Source organism: Antechinus flavipes, chromosome 3 (genome assembly GCF_016432865.1).
Source record: "Antechinus flavipes isolate AdamAnt ecotype Samford, QLD, Australia chromosome 3, AdamAnt_v2, whole genome shotgun sequence".
In the NCBI taxonomy this organism is placed as follows: domain Eukaryota; kingdom Metazoa; phylum Chordata; class Mammalia; order Dasyuromorphia; family Dasyuridae; genus Antechinus; species Antechinus flavipes.
Genome location: NC_067400.1, coordinates 306533325 through 306550821, shown reverse-complemented (window position 1 = coordinate 306550821; position 17497 = coordinate 306533325). Strand labels below are relative to the sequence as shown.

Genomic DNA, 17497 nt, shown 5'->3' with positions numbered 1-17497 from the left:
CAGAATTTTGTAAAAATGAATGTTAAAAGTTATTTTAAATATATTGGGGAAAATATTACCAAGAAAATTTCATAGAGCAGATATAAACATAATAGCTAACCTATAGCACTTTCAAGTTTGCAGAATTCTTTGTAACCAATGTTTGCTTTTAGCTTCCTTACAACTATGAGTGAAGTGTCATTATTACTATTTTCAGATGTAGGTACTGAAACTCAGAGAGGTCAAGTGACTTGTTCCTCTTCATACAGTTATGAAGTATTAAGCAGAATTTGAACCTAGAGCAAATTAAGCCATAATGATAGCCTCTAAACTGTGACAAGTTGTTTTCTTGTCAAAAATTAAGCCTCACAGAGGCAGACTAAGAGAAATTGGCATTTTTCTGAAGTGGTAAGTGACTTGCCTTGTATTTGCCCATGGTAGGATCATAGGAACATAGATTTAGAGCTGGAAGGAACCTTATATGCTCATCTCATTCAATGTCCTCATTTTATAGGTGAAGAAATACAGCCTCCTAAAAGTTCTGTGGCAAGTAATAAGTGGCAGAGGCTGAGTTGGATCCTAGTCCTCTGCTGGACAAATCTAGCCCTCTAATTTATATAAGAAGAGAACTTAAGATTCCCAGTACTGTAGTAGGAATTCAGAACAATTCACATTGGCAGTTTTACTAAATTGTAATTTGTATTCCTAAGATTATCCTAAATTGACATTCATAATTTATTCTTATAATTTTTTTAAAATTTTGTAGCTGAAGAAATTAAAAAACTACGGAAACAGCTTGAAGAAACCCAAAGGGAAAATGGTCGATACATTGAATTACTGAAAGCAAATGACATTTGCCTGTATGATGATCCTACAATCCATTGGAAAGGAAATCTCAAAAATGCCAAAGTTTCTGTTGTTATTCCTAGTGACCAGATTCAGAAGAACATCATTGTGTATTCAAATGGAAGTCAACCTGGTGGAAACAACCAAGCGACAGCTGTTCAGGGAATTACATTTAATGTTGGTCATAATTTACAAAAACAGACAGCTAATGTTGTGCCAGTTCAAAGGTCTTGCAATCTGGTGACTCCTGTGTCCCTTTCTGGAGTTTATCCCCCTGAAAATAAGCCATGGCATCAGACTCCAGTTTCTTCCTTGACTGCTAATCAGTCTGTTCCCCTTTGTCTTCCTGCTACCATTCCTGCTCAGAACATTCTTGACATTTCCACCTCAGAAAATGAGTCAAGTGTGCTTAGTTCTAACAGCTCGCAGATTACTGTTCCATCTGGATCTGAACCCAACCAACAAAGTTCATCAAGTATGCCACTAAGTGGGCAGAATGCTTCTGAAAGCAAAAATGGACAAGAGAGCCCCAAGTTACCCAAGAGACCCGTGTCCTGTGCTACCAGCATTCCCCCCAGCACTTCCATACTTTCCTTTCAAGTGCAACCTGGAAACAAATCCTGTCTAAGCTTACAGGATTTTAGAAGTGATTGTCAGGACAACTTTGTGGTACCAGTTGCTGATACAGCTTGCTCCCAACCTCTGAGACCTTCAGTCCCTAGGAATTCCTCTCCAGTGAACATTAGTAAGAACACAGATTTAACAAGCAGTGCTGGTGTAGAGCCACCTTCTGTGGCTCTAGCAGTCAAGGCTACAACTGCTATAAGCACAGTCTCTGCAAGCCATTTAGACAGTGGTTGGTCTCTTTCTTGCTCTTTGCCTTCTTCAAGTGTTAATGCTTCTGATTTGAAAAACATAAGCAGCCTTACTCGCATCCCCTCATCTGGAAACACACAGACAACATGGACTACATTGCAACTAGCGGGAAACACTGTTCAGCCATTAAGCCAGACACCATCCACTGTTGTCACCCCAATATTAAATGAGCCGGGCAATAGTACTTCAGCTACCAACCACAATAGACACATGGCTACATGTGTCTTGAATGGCTTGAATGGCTCATATCCTTCAGATGGGCAGCAGGTTGAGCAAGTAGTTGTGACTTTGCCTTCTTGTCCATCTTTACCTATGCAGCCACTAATTGCTCAACCACCAATTAAAACTCAACCTCCCACAAATATCCTTCCATATAATTCAACAATGCAAGTAATTCAGATGGCTCAGCCAGTTGGGTCAGCTGTTAATGCAGGTTCAGCTAATCAGAATGTTATCATTCTTCAGCCACCCAGTACCACACCGTGCCCAGGAGTTATGAGAGCCGAAGTTCCCAATCAAACAGTTGGTCAACAGATAGTGATTATACAGGCAGCTAATCAGAATTCTTTGCCACTTCTCTCTGCTCCACCTCCTGGTTCTGTTCGTGTCTCTGTTAATGGAGCCAATCCTGTAGTAGTGTCTAATAATTCAGTGCAAAATGTTTCGGCTCCACAGACATTTGGAGGAAAACACCTCGTCCATATATTACCGAGGCCTTCATCATCATCATCTAATTCTACACAAACTTTTTCTGTTACAATGTCAAATCAACAGCAGCCTCAGACTATTTCTTTAAATGGACAATTATTTGCTTTGCAGCCTGTAATGTCCTCATCAGGAGCTACGAATCAAACCCCTATGCAAATCATTCAACCCACCACCAGCGAAGATCCAAATACCAATGTTGCCCTGAATACATTTGGTGCTTTGGCCAGCCTCAATCAAAGCATTTCACAGATGGCTGGGCAAAGCTGTGTACAACTGGCTATCGGCCAGCCTGCCAATCCTCCACCTGCTGCTACTAGTCGGGTCACCTCAGTTAACTGTGTTTCATTATCAACTACTGCAGCATCTCCTCTAACTACTGATAACACAACAGTTCTATCCAACACTGCTAATCATATGAACACTTCTCCAGTGAAAGCTTTAGCTAGTTTGCCTTCTAATGTGAAATCAAAAAGAGTGATCAAAAAGCCAGGCCCCAAAAAACATCTAGCTAACAAATCAGCATGCCCAGTGAATCCCACTAGGGATTCAGGGAAATTAGATTGTGCCAACACAGAAGGATCAACTCCGCAATCATGTGCTGATGGGCTGCTAGAAAGCCTACCTGTGGCATTAACTCCTGCTACTGAATCTCAAGCAAACAGTGTCAATGCCTCTGATTCTCACTCCTTTGAGGGTGTCAATTCTGAACCTGTAGTGTCAGAGTCTCATTCATTAGAGGTGTCACATTCGCCCTCCCAAGAACCCATTACAAGTGAACATTTTGTTTTGACCTCACCAGATCCTCGAGATTCTGTGTCCACTTTGCAATCGGGAAGATCTCAAAGTAAGCCAGCAACTAGTCCTGAGGTATCAGACTCTTCCAAGTCCTGTATTTCATCTAGTCTCTTGATTCCCTCTCCAAGTGATCCACATATTTTGGTTTCTCAGATTCCTGGATCCTCATCCACCCAAAGCACCACAAGTACCAGTGGTGCTTCAGGAATGGAAATTATTTCTGAGCCATGTAGACAGGATTCGTCAGCTGCAGTGCAAGCCACAAGCTTATTAAAGGGACATGGTTTGACTGCATTGCTCTCTGACCTTACAAAGGAAAAAGAGGGTCAGAAAACCCCTCTTTCAGCTCAAGTGGACCATCCGAACTTTCCTTCAGAGAACTCTAAAATTGTTGGATCAAGTATTGAATTGCCTCAGAAACAGGAGCTATTACTAATGAATGGTGAAGGTGGGAATTTATCACAGCATCATTCCTGTATTCCTGATCAAGAGGCCATTAATAGCTCTTTGCTTGCCAGCAGGCAGACAGATTCCCCCATGTCAACCAGCTCTGGGAGTAGTCGTGGTTTCTCGGTTGCATCCATGCTTCCTGATACCACAAGAGAAGATGTTACCAACAGTACATCAGCTAGTACATGTGACAGTTGTACCTTTGCAGAACAAACTGATATAGTAGCACTTGCCGCAAGAGCTATTTTTGATCAAGAGAACCTTGAGAAGGGAAGAGTTGGTGTCCAGACTGATATACAGGAAACTACTTCCAAGCCATCTGAAGCTTCATCTTTAGAGGGAGAGCAGCCTTTCAAAACCCAGGCAGCAAAGGAAAATACTACAGGACAGGTAGAAGCAACAGCAAATGAATTTAGTTCCCAGGATTCCGTTCAAGCAAATGTGGATAGATCTCTTGAAAAATCAAGTTGTTCAGTGTCAACTGAAACATCACATGCTTCTATACAGGTTTCAACTTCTCAGTCACCAAGCATTTCTAGTTTAAGTGTTAATAATCTTATTCATCAGAGTAGCATCAACCATCCTTTAGTTAGCTGCTCAGAGCAACCAGCTATTCCTGCAACAGTGAATCTCTCAGTTTCATCTAGTTCCTATGCCACTCAACCTCCTGAACCATCTCTAATGACTGAATATTCTCAAGACCAGTTAAATACCATGACTAACATACCAAATTCACAAATTCAAGAATCACACTTAAAATCAAGTCATGAAAGTCGTAAGGATCCTGCCAAGCGTCCTGTTCAAGATGATCTTTTACTTTCTACAGCTAAAAGGCAAAAACATTGTCAGCCAGCATCCCTCAGACTTGAAGGTATGTCTCTAATGAGCCGGACACCTGACAACATTGCTGATCAAACTCAAATGATGGTTGGTCAAATCCCTCCTAACTCTTCAAATTCAGTGGTACCTGTTAGCAACCCAGGGCATGTGGATGACCTTTCTCGATTATTCCCACCCAACAACAACTTTGTCACATCTGCTTTGAGACAACCTGAAGTTCAGTGCAATTCACAGCCTTCAATGACTGAGCAGCAACAAAGCCAGGCAGGAAGTCAACATTTGCAGCCCTTGCAGCAGCAACATGTACCTCCTGCTCAAGGCATATCTCACCTTCATAATAATCATCCATACTTAAAGCAGCAACAGCAAGCAGGGCAGTTAAGAGAAAGACATCACTTATACCAGCTGCAGCATCATGTACCTCATGCAGACAGCTCCATTCATTCCCAGTCTCATAGTGTGCATCAACAGAGGACTATACAGCAGGAAGTTCAAATGCAAAAGAAGAGGAATCTTGTCCAGGGAACTCAAGCCCCTCAACTTTCCCTACAGCAGAAGCATCATGGAAGTGACCAGTCACGACCCAAGGGTGGGCAACCTCACCCCCACCATCAGCAGATGCAGCAACAGATGCAGCAGCATTTTGGAAATTCCCAATCAGAAAAAAGCTGCGAGAACCCTTCAACAAGCCGAACTCATCATAACCACCCACAAAACCATCTAAATCAAGACATTATGCATCAGCAACAAGATGTTGGAAGTAGGCAGCAAAGTTCAGGAGTTTCTTCTGAGCATGTAACTGCACACAATCCAATGCAAAGACTTATGCCACCTAGAGGGTTAGAGCAACAAATGGTATCCCAGCCAAGTATTGTAACGAGGTCTTCAGATATGACCTGTACGCCACATAGGCCAGAAAGAAATAGAGTTTCAAGTTATTCTGCAGAGGCACTCATTGGGAAAACTTCATCTAATTCAGAGCAGAGAATGGGCATATCAATTCAGGGTCCTAGGGTTTCAGATCAGCTTGAAATGAGGAGTTACCTTGATGTTCCAAGAAATAAGGGTTTAGCCATTCATAATATGCAGAGTCGTGTAGATCATACAGTTGCCTCAGAAGTTCGTCTTTCTGATTGTCAGACATTTAAACCGAGTGGAGCTAGCCAACAGCCCCAGAGCAATTTTGAAGTCCAGTCCTCAAGAAATAATGAAATAGGTAACCCTGTGTCATCACTGAGAGGCATGCAATCCCAGGCCTTTCGAATTAGTCAAAATAATGGGCCACCTATTGACCGACAAAAGAGATTACCTTATCCACCAGTTCAGAGCCTTCCAGCTGGAAACACCATTCCTCCAAGAGACAATGAAAATGCTTGTCACCAGAGCTTTATGCAGAGTTTGCTTGCTCCTCACCTTGGTGATCAAGTCATTGGGAGCCAACGATCAATCTCAGAACATCAGAGGAATACACAGTGTGGCCCATCTTCTACAATTGAATATAATTGTCCCCCGGCCCACGAAAGCATCCATATTCGAAGAGAAAGTGAAACTCAGAATAGAGAAAGCTGTGATATGTCTTTGGGTGCTATTAATACCAGAAACAGTTCTTTGACTATTCCTTTTTCAAGCTCTTCTTCCTCAGGGGATATTCAGGGTCGAAACACAAGCCCCAATGTTTCTGTACAAAAGTCTAATCCCATGAGAATGACTGAAAGTCATGGAACCAAAAGCCACATGAATCCCCCAGTTACTACTAATATTCATGGGGTAGCACGGCCAAGTCTGCCTCATCCATCTGTGTCTCATGGGAGTGCTGATCAAGGACCTCCTTCAATTCGCCAACCTAATTCTTCAGTTACCCAGAGATCAAGGCATCCCCTACAGGACAGCAGTAGTGGTTCCAAAATCCGTCAAGCTGAAAGGAATCGTTCTGGAAACCAAAGACATAATAATGTCTTTGATCCTAGTCTTCCCCACCTCCCTCTGTCTACCAGTGGCAGTATGATTATTGGACGTCAGCAATCCTCTACAGAGAAGAGAGGAAGTATTGTTCGTTTTATGCCTGATAGTCCCCAAGTGTCTAATGAGAGTGCGGCCCCAGATCAACACACTTTGTCCCAAAATTTTGGATTCCCATTTATTCCAGAGGGTGGTATGAATCCACCAATAAATGCCAATACTTCTTTCATTCCACAGGTTACTCAGCCCAGTGCCACTAGGACTCCAGCACTCATCCCGGTAGATCCCCAGAATACATTGCCTTCTTTCTATCCACCTTATTCACCGGCTCACCCTACGCTGTCCAATGATATTTCAATCCCTTATTTTCCCAATCAGATGTTCTCAAATCCTAGCACAGAAAAAGTAAACAGTGGAGGTTTAAATAACCGATTTGGAACAATATTATCTCCTCCCCGGCCTGTTGGATTTGCTCAACCAAGTTTTCCTCTTCTCCCTGATATGCCACCGATGCACATGACCAACTCTCACTTGTCCAATTTTAACATGACATCTTTGTTTCCAGAGATAGCCACTGCTCTTCCTGATGGCTCAGCAATGTCTCCTTTGCTTACAATAGCAAATTCCTCAGCGTCTGACTCTTCCAAGCAGACCTCAAACAGACCTGCCCACAACATAAGCCATATTCTAGGTCATGATTGCAGTTCAGCAGTCTAAACACTGATAAAAACTAAATGTGATGGGTGAGATTATATATTTGTTTATATGTATCTATGTGTGTATATATTCATGTGTGCATGTGTGTGTAGTTCATTTTCTGTTATCCACAATAGGGAAGCAACAGAGATAATCCAAAAAAGAAAAGTGACTTATTGAAAGAAATTACACTTAATCTTGAAATGCACTATGACTTTTCCCCCCAGTGGATTTCTCAAGTTTCAATTAGAGTGCTTTTTATTTCTTGGGTATAAATCAACTGATATTAGACATAGGTTAGCCCTGTATTGGGTAGTGGGTAAAAGGGAGCCCATTGTCAAAAACTATTTTTATAGATAATCCATAGATAGTAAAAACATTATGGCTAGTGATCAAATTCTGGCTGATGTCCATAATGAAAGAACCATGAACAAATATGTGAATTGTACTTAATTAATTTCTTCCTCACTCAATAATTGGTTTGTTTAAGAAAAATGTTATTGCCTTGATTTATAAAAGCTCCAGGAAATTAAAAATAATTTGATTTCATAAGTCTTGCATTTCAAAACAGGGAGCCAAATTCAATAGACACTTAAAAATGTTTACTCCTGCAGTCAAAAGCCTTTATTTAGATGTTATTAGCCTCAGCAATAGAATAGAATTAGAGCTAGAAGGAACCTTATAGTTTGTATCTAAACCAACCCTCTCATTTACACCAGAGGAGACTAAGGGCCACTAATTTTCCCAGATAGATTTTTAAAAAATCCATGTTTGAATTTGCTAATTATTCTTCCTTCTTTTTGTAAAGTAGTGCTATTCCATAAAGGCATAAATACTCAGTAAATGCTTGATTAATTAGGCTCATCATTCTGTTTGAACTAATTTCCTTTGTATTTGTTGATCATTAGTTCTTGTTAATGATAATATATTGAATTTCATATGATTGGTTGAATTTTTCATTTCTCATTTGAGAAATATTTTCACATTACATAAAAATAGAGAGCCAGCTCTGAAAGTAGGAGGATCTGGATTCCAGGTTTCGCCTCTGACATATACTATATGACCATTGACAAGTCATTTAACCTCTCAGTATTCTAGGCAACTCTCTTAAGACTATAAGTTGTTGAAGTTACTGATCCTCACTGGAAGAGGGAGTTACCTCATCTCTTTGTACCTTATATGATTAAAATCACAGGTCCAATCTGTCCTTATTGATTCATAGCCTACCCCTTTCCCTTTTTGGTTTCTCTAAAAAATGATGCACTTCACAGTAGAACTACACAGAATTCTCTTTTGGGAATTTACTATTTTTTTCCTGCTGTGGATGTTAAGGAGTTTAATCCTTATTTGGAAAGACCATTATCTTTGTATTTGGAAAGAAAATACATACAAAGGTACATACACACAGAGGCTTATATGCAGAACCTGGATAATTAATAGGTTTGCCTCTGTAAAAATCTATTGGTTGGAACCTGCTAAAGGAATGAGAAAAAGCTTTTAAAAAGTTTATTGGATTAAAAAAATGCCTATTTCAGAAACATAATTTAGTATGGCTAATTAACAAAGAAATTACCATGTTCCCTCATAATTTCCCTGGCCTTTTTAGCAGGTATTTTAATGCTACAACAAAGTGAATTGGTGATGGGGAGTGGCTTGTGATAAATTATTCCCACTGCTATGGTAATGGGGTAAACCTAAAGGACCACAGCTTCTACAGAATATTTTTCTCCCCTTAATAGATTATCTGAAGTTTTGGTCAGGGCAGTTTATCCCTGTTAATACCTCTTCTAAAGACTCTTTCATCAGTAGGGTCATTTGTGCCTCTTTAGCTGCTCTGGCCAAACTCAATTGCTTTTGCCACAAGGGAAAGCAGCCTCCTGGACATGAGGGAGGTTGTAGTTGTTGTGAAAGTTAAATGAGATAAGGTTGTGAAACTTTCTGTAAACTTACCTAAACGCAAGCTATTATTTTCCATCTCCTCAATCCTATATTTTCTCCATAATACAGGGATGGATTGGGGTATGTGTGAACTTAAGGGCAATGGATAGATGATGAATATAGTAAACTAACAGGAAGGAGGACAAGATATGTTTTTGAACTTATTTTCAGATATAAATCCTTAAAATCAAACTTAACAGCTTCCATTTGCCAATTCAAAAAGTGAGCAGGTTTTGAAATATAGACTACATGTGAATATATATGCACTTCTCTACAATCATTTAGGACTATTCAAAGCCTGAAAGATAAGCAGAATAGTTATAAATTTAAGAGCAACTAATTAAGCTGCTTTTTTTCCTAAAAAGTCCTCAAAATCCATAAATGTTCCCAAGTACCTTCTAACAAGCTTATTGCTTTATTCAGCTCAGGTCTGGCCAGAGGCACTTATTTATTTGCATTACATTTAGCTTTAGGTACGTAGCTATTTTGATTTTTGAGTGACCCTAAATCTATTTGGTCAAGGCCGGTCCTTTCCCCAATTATCTCAAAAATGATGTGACCACAAATGGAGGGGAGGGGTTTTCCCTGTTATGAGCTGTTTTACTTATGTTTATGTCCTTACATTTATCTCGATTCTATGGGGAACATTCTGATTGAGGGCTTAAATCTAAAAGTAAATTGTGTATTTAACATATATTAATATACGTGTTCTTATTTGGATTTAAAACATCAGTGCCTATGGTGATGTATTGAAGCAGTATTAAATATGTGATATACAAATTTTGGCAATTGATTCTGTAATAATGAGTGATTTGGTATTAGCTAATTGTTGAAATTTTGGGGGCAAGGAAACATGTATGGGTTATTTTTCTGGAAAAAAATTATAAGTTAACAATTGGTTTATTAATTCATAGTTGGAGATTGAACCCAATTCTGAAGATGATTTTATAATCTCTTTATTATTCAAGGTTAACTAACTCCAAGTCAGTAGTTGCCCAGGGAGATGATTATCCATTAACTCATGGATTTTTTTGTCTTTGTTTCAGTATTGGTTTAGAAATTGCTGATAGAAAAATTAACATTGAAACATTTGATTTTTCTTAAGTATAATTGCCTTTTAATGGAATGAAAAGTTGAGATTTTGGTTTGTGTGTAATTTTTATGTAATTGTCAAAGATGAAAGTACTCATGTTTGATACCATCCTTGGCTTTGTCACACAACAAGTTAATGAAGGTGCAGGGAAGATGGTCTTTTATGATGATTATGCTTTTCTTTTTTGTTGGAATATTTGGAAGTATGAGACCTGTCCCTAATTTTCAAAATAATGAGTGAAAAGTCAGTGATGAATTTGTTTTGTAAAATGTAATATAACTGAACTGTGAAAAAAAAGAGAATTGGAAGCTGGGTTTGGGGAAAGGCAAAACATTCCTTTGCCAACAAATCTCAGTCATGTAACAATGCTTATGCTGAACTGGAACCAAAATTAACTCTTTAAGTCATCTTACTTGAAATATACAAAACAATTATGCATTTTAAGGGAATTACTATTTGTCTTCAATATTTTAACTATTTACATATGCCTTCTTAGTTGTTATAAAGGGGGTAAGACTAAAACCCAGCTTTAATAATGTGATAATGTAATGAAATTTGAGTGCAGTTTAAAACATTGGCAAAAACAGGAACTCCAAAAATGTTTCCATCTTTCCCCTTTCTGTCCTGATACATGGGTATGCATATGTTTCCTCCCTTACCATTCCATGTCATGTGAATGGCAATCAGTTAGCCTGGGCATTCTCTTAGCAGAATGAAGCTTTCTTTTGCCATGAAAAGGCCATTGGCCTGATAGTTTATAGAAGTGGTGTGCTATATTCCTAGATTAGTGATTTCCAGTATCTGGTTTTGTTGAACCAACTTGACTCAGTTATTTCAAAGGGTTGTAAAGAAATTCTCAAAACCAAATTAAAATGGATTTCATTTTTTAAAAAGTGTCACCTTGCATTAAATTTGTTTTAGAGGTAGTAGAATTGAGTAGGGAGAGCAAAGGGTAGAAAAAGTGGGGAAGGGAGGCCACAAATTCAATAGCAGCTTTTGAATGCAATTCCAAAAAGTTAGGAATCTTTTTTCGAGTTTATTGATTTACAAGCACAGGTAAATCTCATATTTGCCTCCAGTTGAAATGTATTAGGGCTCTGTGGCTCTGGGGGGCAACAGTGACATCCAATGGCCATTTGAGACTACTGGATTTAATATTTCTGATGAATTTCATGACATCCATTGAATGTTGCTTTCCCTTTCCTGTCCAAAGTTAAAACAACCATTTTCCTTTTTTGGATGCCTTCCTTTCTGTCTTCTAAACGTATGTGGATCCTGAAAGAATACTGGAGCTTATTTGCAGGGTGATTCCAAGATCAATCTGAGGCAATCCAGTTAAATTTATAGAAAGTGAAGATCTTTCCAATGTCTAATTCTGTACCGGTATCCTCTTGCGATAGTACTGCACTTTAACTGAAACTGTGCCTCTATATATTGGAACATATCACCCACCCAGTCATTCAAAAAAAAAAAAAAGCAAAGGAACAGCCAAAGTTATATCTACCATATCATTGAGTGCTTCCCCCCCCCACCAAAAGAAGTCCAGCTCTTGTTTTTCACTGTTGCCTTATCTTACTGAGCCATCTTTGATACTGATCTTGTCAGAAACAGTTAATAATTGCAAAACTTTAAACTGGGAACTTGTTTGTGATGGCATTTCAAATTAGTGGCTTTAGGTTTAAAGAACCCCATCAATATTGATCTTTCTCTTTCTGTGGCCCATGGATCCTGTGTGAAGAAGGTGGGAGTAGTCAGATACATCTTATCCAACTAATCAAACTTTAAAAAAAAAATAAATTGTATAATATGGAAATGTCATTTTTGGATTACTGCATAATGTATAATGTATCATTGTAGATGATGTGATCTTACAAATGGAGAATTTGGAGGGCTATCTCCATTTATAGTTTTAACACATACTCCAAAACAGGTGGCCTTTATTTTCTAGATCCTTTTGTTCTATATAATGGGACACTTTTGACTGTGTCCTAGAAACTTGAAGTTTTCACTACTTTGCTTTTAAAGATCCCATTGTTTCCTCAAGTCTTATAAGTCATTCTTCTTATGTAGGGTCATTAAGGCACTGGACTATACTATGGTGAATTCTCTTTAGGGGAAGTTGAATTATTTCTTTTCCAAGTAGGATGGGACCATACAGTGTTGTTTAAGATGCTGCTGCTCTTTTAGTGTGAAGGAGAATGGCTTGACTTCCACTTTTCACACATAAAATATTTCATTTTGATAACAGGGTGGAGGACAGTGAGGTAGAAATAATAATTATCTTCACAGATTTTTACATATACTGCCTGAGAAGATTACTTACATGGCAGTCACGAAGAGAAATTAAATGCGTTTCTTTCAATAGTGTAATTATTTGTATCTATACAAAGCCAGCAGAATCTGCTGTGCAACATGTCTTATAATTGTAAATTACCTGATTTATAATTCTAATGGAAATTCTAGTTTCCTTTTTGTAATGGAATCCAGAACAGAAATGTATCATATCAGGAACGTCATACAGTTGTAAATAAGATTGTGTCCTGTTTATTTTGACATCTTTTTATAGATACATTGCATTAGGGTGTGAATATTCTAAACCATGCTCTTGTTTAAAGTTTTGAAATTTTTATTGTTAAATGTAACACTTTAATGGTTGTAATAATTATTTGTATAGATATGAATATAGTATTTTATTTAAGAAAATAAACTTTGCATTTTTGCATTGTAAAGTCTCTTTGATTCTGATTACTTTTGTCTCCCAAACTGAAATTGTCCTTGAAGTTTACTTATAGGCAGGCCCTGCATTTTATCACACTCTGTTCTTGGAAGCTGTTGTAGACCATGTTATAACGTGTGCCTGGCATCATATAAATCATAGATAAGGCCAACAACGTGTCATAAAAGCAAAGGTGAGATAACCACATGCTGTAGCAAATTAAGAGCAACATTATATTCTGTTAACAGAATTTTACAGTTGTAAAACTTAAAAGACCATCTAGTCCACCTGTTCTCCTAAAGAAACAGAAGCCTGGAAAGTTACTGGGTCTGGCCCAAGGTCATACCAGCTATTTGAAGATAAAGCTGGGTTGGAGGCCTAGCTTCAAACCCAGACTGGTGTGCTTTCTATTCTAGTCCAATTCCTATAAAAATGATTCTATTGCATACTTATATTTTCCATTTTATTTCTGTTTTCTTAGCCATCTCTATTCCAGGAAAGTAAAGTTTATGATTTAGCTAAACTAGCACCTAGCAAAGTGTTCTGCCACACAGTAGTAGGTAATTTAATAGATATTTTCCTTATATATGTACAAAAGGGGCTCTAGCAGTAATACAAAATGTGCATATAACATAAAAAAGTGATGTCATAGATTTCACATAACTACTAGCTACAAATATCTTTGCTCTTAAGATTTGGAGAAACAGAATTAGATTTTTTTTTTTAGATGGTCCATGTATCTTTAAAAATGGAATTTTGAACTGATATCTTTCTTTTAGATTTCCCCAGTAATAACATGGTACCATCAGCTTCTATATGTTCTACTTTTTATATGCAGATAATTCTGAGATTTGCCCTTTCTTCTGATTTCTAATCTAGCATCCCCAACTGGTTGTTGGACATCTTGAACTCAACCTTTTCTAAAGTGTCTTACCATCTTTCTTTCTGCTGTTTGTATTTTCCCTATTGATTGATTTATCTGCTTACATTTAAGGTCCTCTGACTTTTTTTCTTCTTGAGAGCTTTGGTGATTTCCGGCTTTCCCCCTTTGTTTTCCCCTATTATTCACATTTGATTCCTTCCCCTTTGGTGGTGGTTTCCTTGGGGCACGAATCCTAAAACTTTTCAGTCACTTTCCACACTGGGTAATTTATAATTCACCAACCTGGGTCCCTGTTGCTTCTGACTTTTTCCAGGGACTGGCCTGGTTTTGGCTAGATGCTAAGTTCTTTGTCAGGGGCTTAGTGAGTGCTGCATAGCTCTTCCTTGATGCCCTTCCTCCTAATCACTATGGTAGGGACACTATCCTGGCTGATTCCCTCTGTTCCTCAGTTTTCTGGCTTAGTGTCGGCAGGGCAGAGAATTGCTGCCTTGATGCTGTAGTTTGATTTTTGTAGTTTGGGGCTTGAGGGCTCCCTGAGTAGGTTGGGATGTTGGGGCGGGGTGGTAATTGGATTCTATTTCAAGGCCAAAAGGAGTCCTGCCCCTTTTCTTCTGTTCCTGCCTCCCCTGCAGAGATCTTTTATAGTGCAGATCTCCCCCCAGTATTCCCCTGATTTAGCAAGACTGCCCGTGCAGTTGAGGCAGTGCTGGCTGTCTATTGAGGCCTGAGCAAACTTCCAGAACCCAGAGCTGAGATGTCCCAGCACTGGGAAAATGGAAGGGCCTAGGGTGTCAGTTTGTGTTTTATTGAGAGTCCATGTGTTTGATCCTTGGTTCAGATCTGGGTCTTTTTTAACACCAGAACTCTTTTCCTTTGAGATTATCTTTAATTTACCCCATATTCATCTTTTTTTTTTTTTTAATTTTTATTTAATAATTACTTTATATTGACACTCGTTTCTGTTCCAATTTTTTTTCCCTCCCTCCCTCCACCCCCTCCCCTAGATGGCAAGCAGTCCTTTATATGTTGGATATGTTGCAGTATATCCTAGATACAATATATGTTTTTTTTTAAATTTTTATTTAATAATTACTTTATATTGACGCTCGTTTCTGTTCCAATTTTTTTTCCCTCCCTCCCTCCACCCCCTCCCCTAGATGGCAAGCAGTCCTTTATATGTTGGATATGTTGCAGTATATCCTAGATACAATATATGTTTGCAGAACCGAACAGTTCTCTTGTTTCATAGGGAGAATTGGATTCAGAAGGTATAAATAACCCGGGAAGAAAAACAAAAATGCAGATAGTTCACATTCGTTTCCCAGTGTTCTTTCTTTGGGTGTAGCTACTTTTGTCCGTCATTTATCAATTGAAACTCAGGTCTCTTTGTCAAAGAAATCCCCTTCCATCAAAATATGTCCTCATACAATATCGTTGTCGAAGTGTATAATGATCTCCTGGTTCTGCTCATTTCACTTAGCATCAGTTCATGTAAGTCTCGCCAGTCCTCTCTGTATTCATCCTGCTGGTCATTTCTTACAGAACAATAATATTCCATAACATTCATATACCATAATTTACCCAGCCATTCTCCAATTGATGGGCATCCATTCATTTTCCAGTTTCTAGCCACTACAAACAGGGCTGCTACAAACATTTTGGCACATACAGGTCCCTTTCCCTTCTTTAGTATTTCTTTGGGGTATAAGCCCAATAGAAACACTGCTGGATCAAAGGGTATGCACAATTTGATAATTTTTTGGGCATAATTCCAGATTGCTCTCCAGAATGGTTGGATTCGTTCACAACTCCACCAACAATGCAATAGTGTCCCAGTTTTCCCGCATCCCCTCCAACATTCATCACTATTTTTTCCTGTCATCTTAGCCAATCTGACAGGTGTGTAGTGGTATCTCAGAGTTGTCTTAATTTGCATTTCTCTGATCAATAATGATTTGGAACACTCTTTCATATGAGTGGTAATAGTTTCAATTTCATCCTCTGAAAATTGTCTGTTCATATCCTTTGACCATTTATCAATTGGAGAATGGCTTGATTTCTTATAAATTTGAGTCAGTTCTCTATATATTTTGGAAATGAGGCCTTTATCAGAACCTTTAACTGTGAAAATGTTTTCCCAGTTTGTTGCTTCCCTTCTAATCTTGTTTGCATTAGTTTTATTTGTACAAAGGCTTTTTAATTTGATGTAATCGAAATTTTCTATTTTGTGATCAGTAATGGTCTCTAGTTCCCCATATTCATCTTGTCTGTACATAGTTTTCATGTCGTCTTCTTCATTCATGTGTGAGCTCCTTTTATTTTTGCTTTTCTTTCAATCCCCATTACTTAATAATGGCGTAAGCACTTAAATGCTTATTGACTTGACTGGCAAGGAAAGGCATTCAGAACCATGCTATTGATTTACTTTTCAGGAATAACCATTAAAGTACCTTGTAGTAGAGAGGGAGTCTTTCTGGGAGTCAGAACACCAGAGTTCCAAGGCTGGATTTGGTGCTGACTAGAATTGTGTCCTTAAACATGTCCTTTTACTTCTGGGTCACATTTTACTCATTTGTAAAATGAAGCCCTTGGATAAGATGATTGCTAAGGTATTTTCTGTGATTGGGTTTTTAGCTGAAAGGGTTTCAAGTGAATGTGCCTTGATTTAGGTCTCTAGTTCAAATTCTTTATACATCAATCCTCCATCATTTTCACCCCCAAAACTTAGACTCATAGAATGACCTGGTATCTATTACCAAAGATCAGCAGCTATTTTTCTTTACATATATCTATATCTATATGTCCATATATATGTATGTATACACATACACACACATATAAACATACATATATATGTATACATATTTTAATTTATTTTTTTAAGTATAGAAAAAATTAATTTCCTCTTCTTCCAACATTTAAAAACAAAAACAAAACCTTTTTAACAAATATGCACAGAAAAGAAAAACATTTTTTCATTGGTCATGTCTGAAAAACATATAACTCAGTCTGCATCTTGAATATATTAACTTTCTGTCAGGAGATGTTTATCATATTTCATCATGGGTCTCTGGACCCATTTAAACTCTTAGATTTTCAAAGAAAATGAAGACAATATGAACTTCCAGGGCTTTGAAAAACTTCAGTACTGTAATATTTTCTCTTTAAAAGGTAATGTTCTCTGTTGCGGTTTTTTGGGGGTTTCTGGGAGCAGCCTTCCTTTCAGTTCAGTAATCACTACACGAGTAGCCAGGATTTAAAGTCCAAATTCTTTATTGTCTCCTTCAAAGTCTTATCTCCTTCACTTGGGGTTCGGCTAGTTTTTCTGGAGGCCTATCTCTCTCCTTGGTTCCGAGAGCTTGAGCTCCCGCCTGCCTTTCTCTGGCTTCTGAATCTGCCCCATCGAATCTTGGCTGAGGCTCCTAGCTTATATGGTCTTTTATCAAAAGTGTGAATCTTGTAGAACTATAGTAAGTCCTAAGTACATGTACTGAACTGGAGAACTGTTAAGCACCATGCTAAATTAGATAACTATTGTCTCTGAATCCTTTGTTTCCAGTTCAGAATTCTGGCCCATAACACAATACTACATTTTGAACTCAGATATTAACCTAAAGACATAGAACATTGGTCTAGGTAATGTATTGACTTTGCTATACCTCATCTTTCAAAGTGACTTGGAGTCAAGAAAACCAAGAGAAAATAAGCTAAGAAATTT

At 38.2% G+C, this 17497-nt stretch overlaps 1 protein-coding gene across 1 annotated transcript in view; it reads left to right on the top strand.

Annotated features, from left to right (window-relative positions):
• Positions 1-12912, top strand: part of USF3 (upstream transcription factor family member 3) — a 51647-nt gene extending 38735 nt beyond the window's left edge. The window contains exon 7 of the mRNA XM_051985310.1: positions 746-12912. Coding sequence (XP_051841270.1) covers positions 746-7170 — 6425 coding nt within the window. The 3' untranslated portion in view covers positions 7171-12912. The remainder of the gene's footprint in view (positions 1-745) is intronic.
• The last annotated feature ends 4585 nt before the right edge of the window (positions 12913-17497 follow it).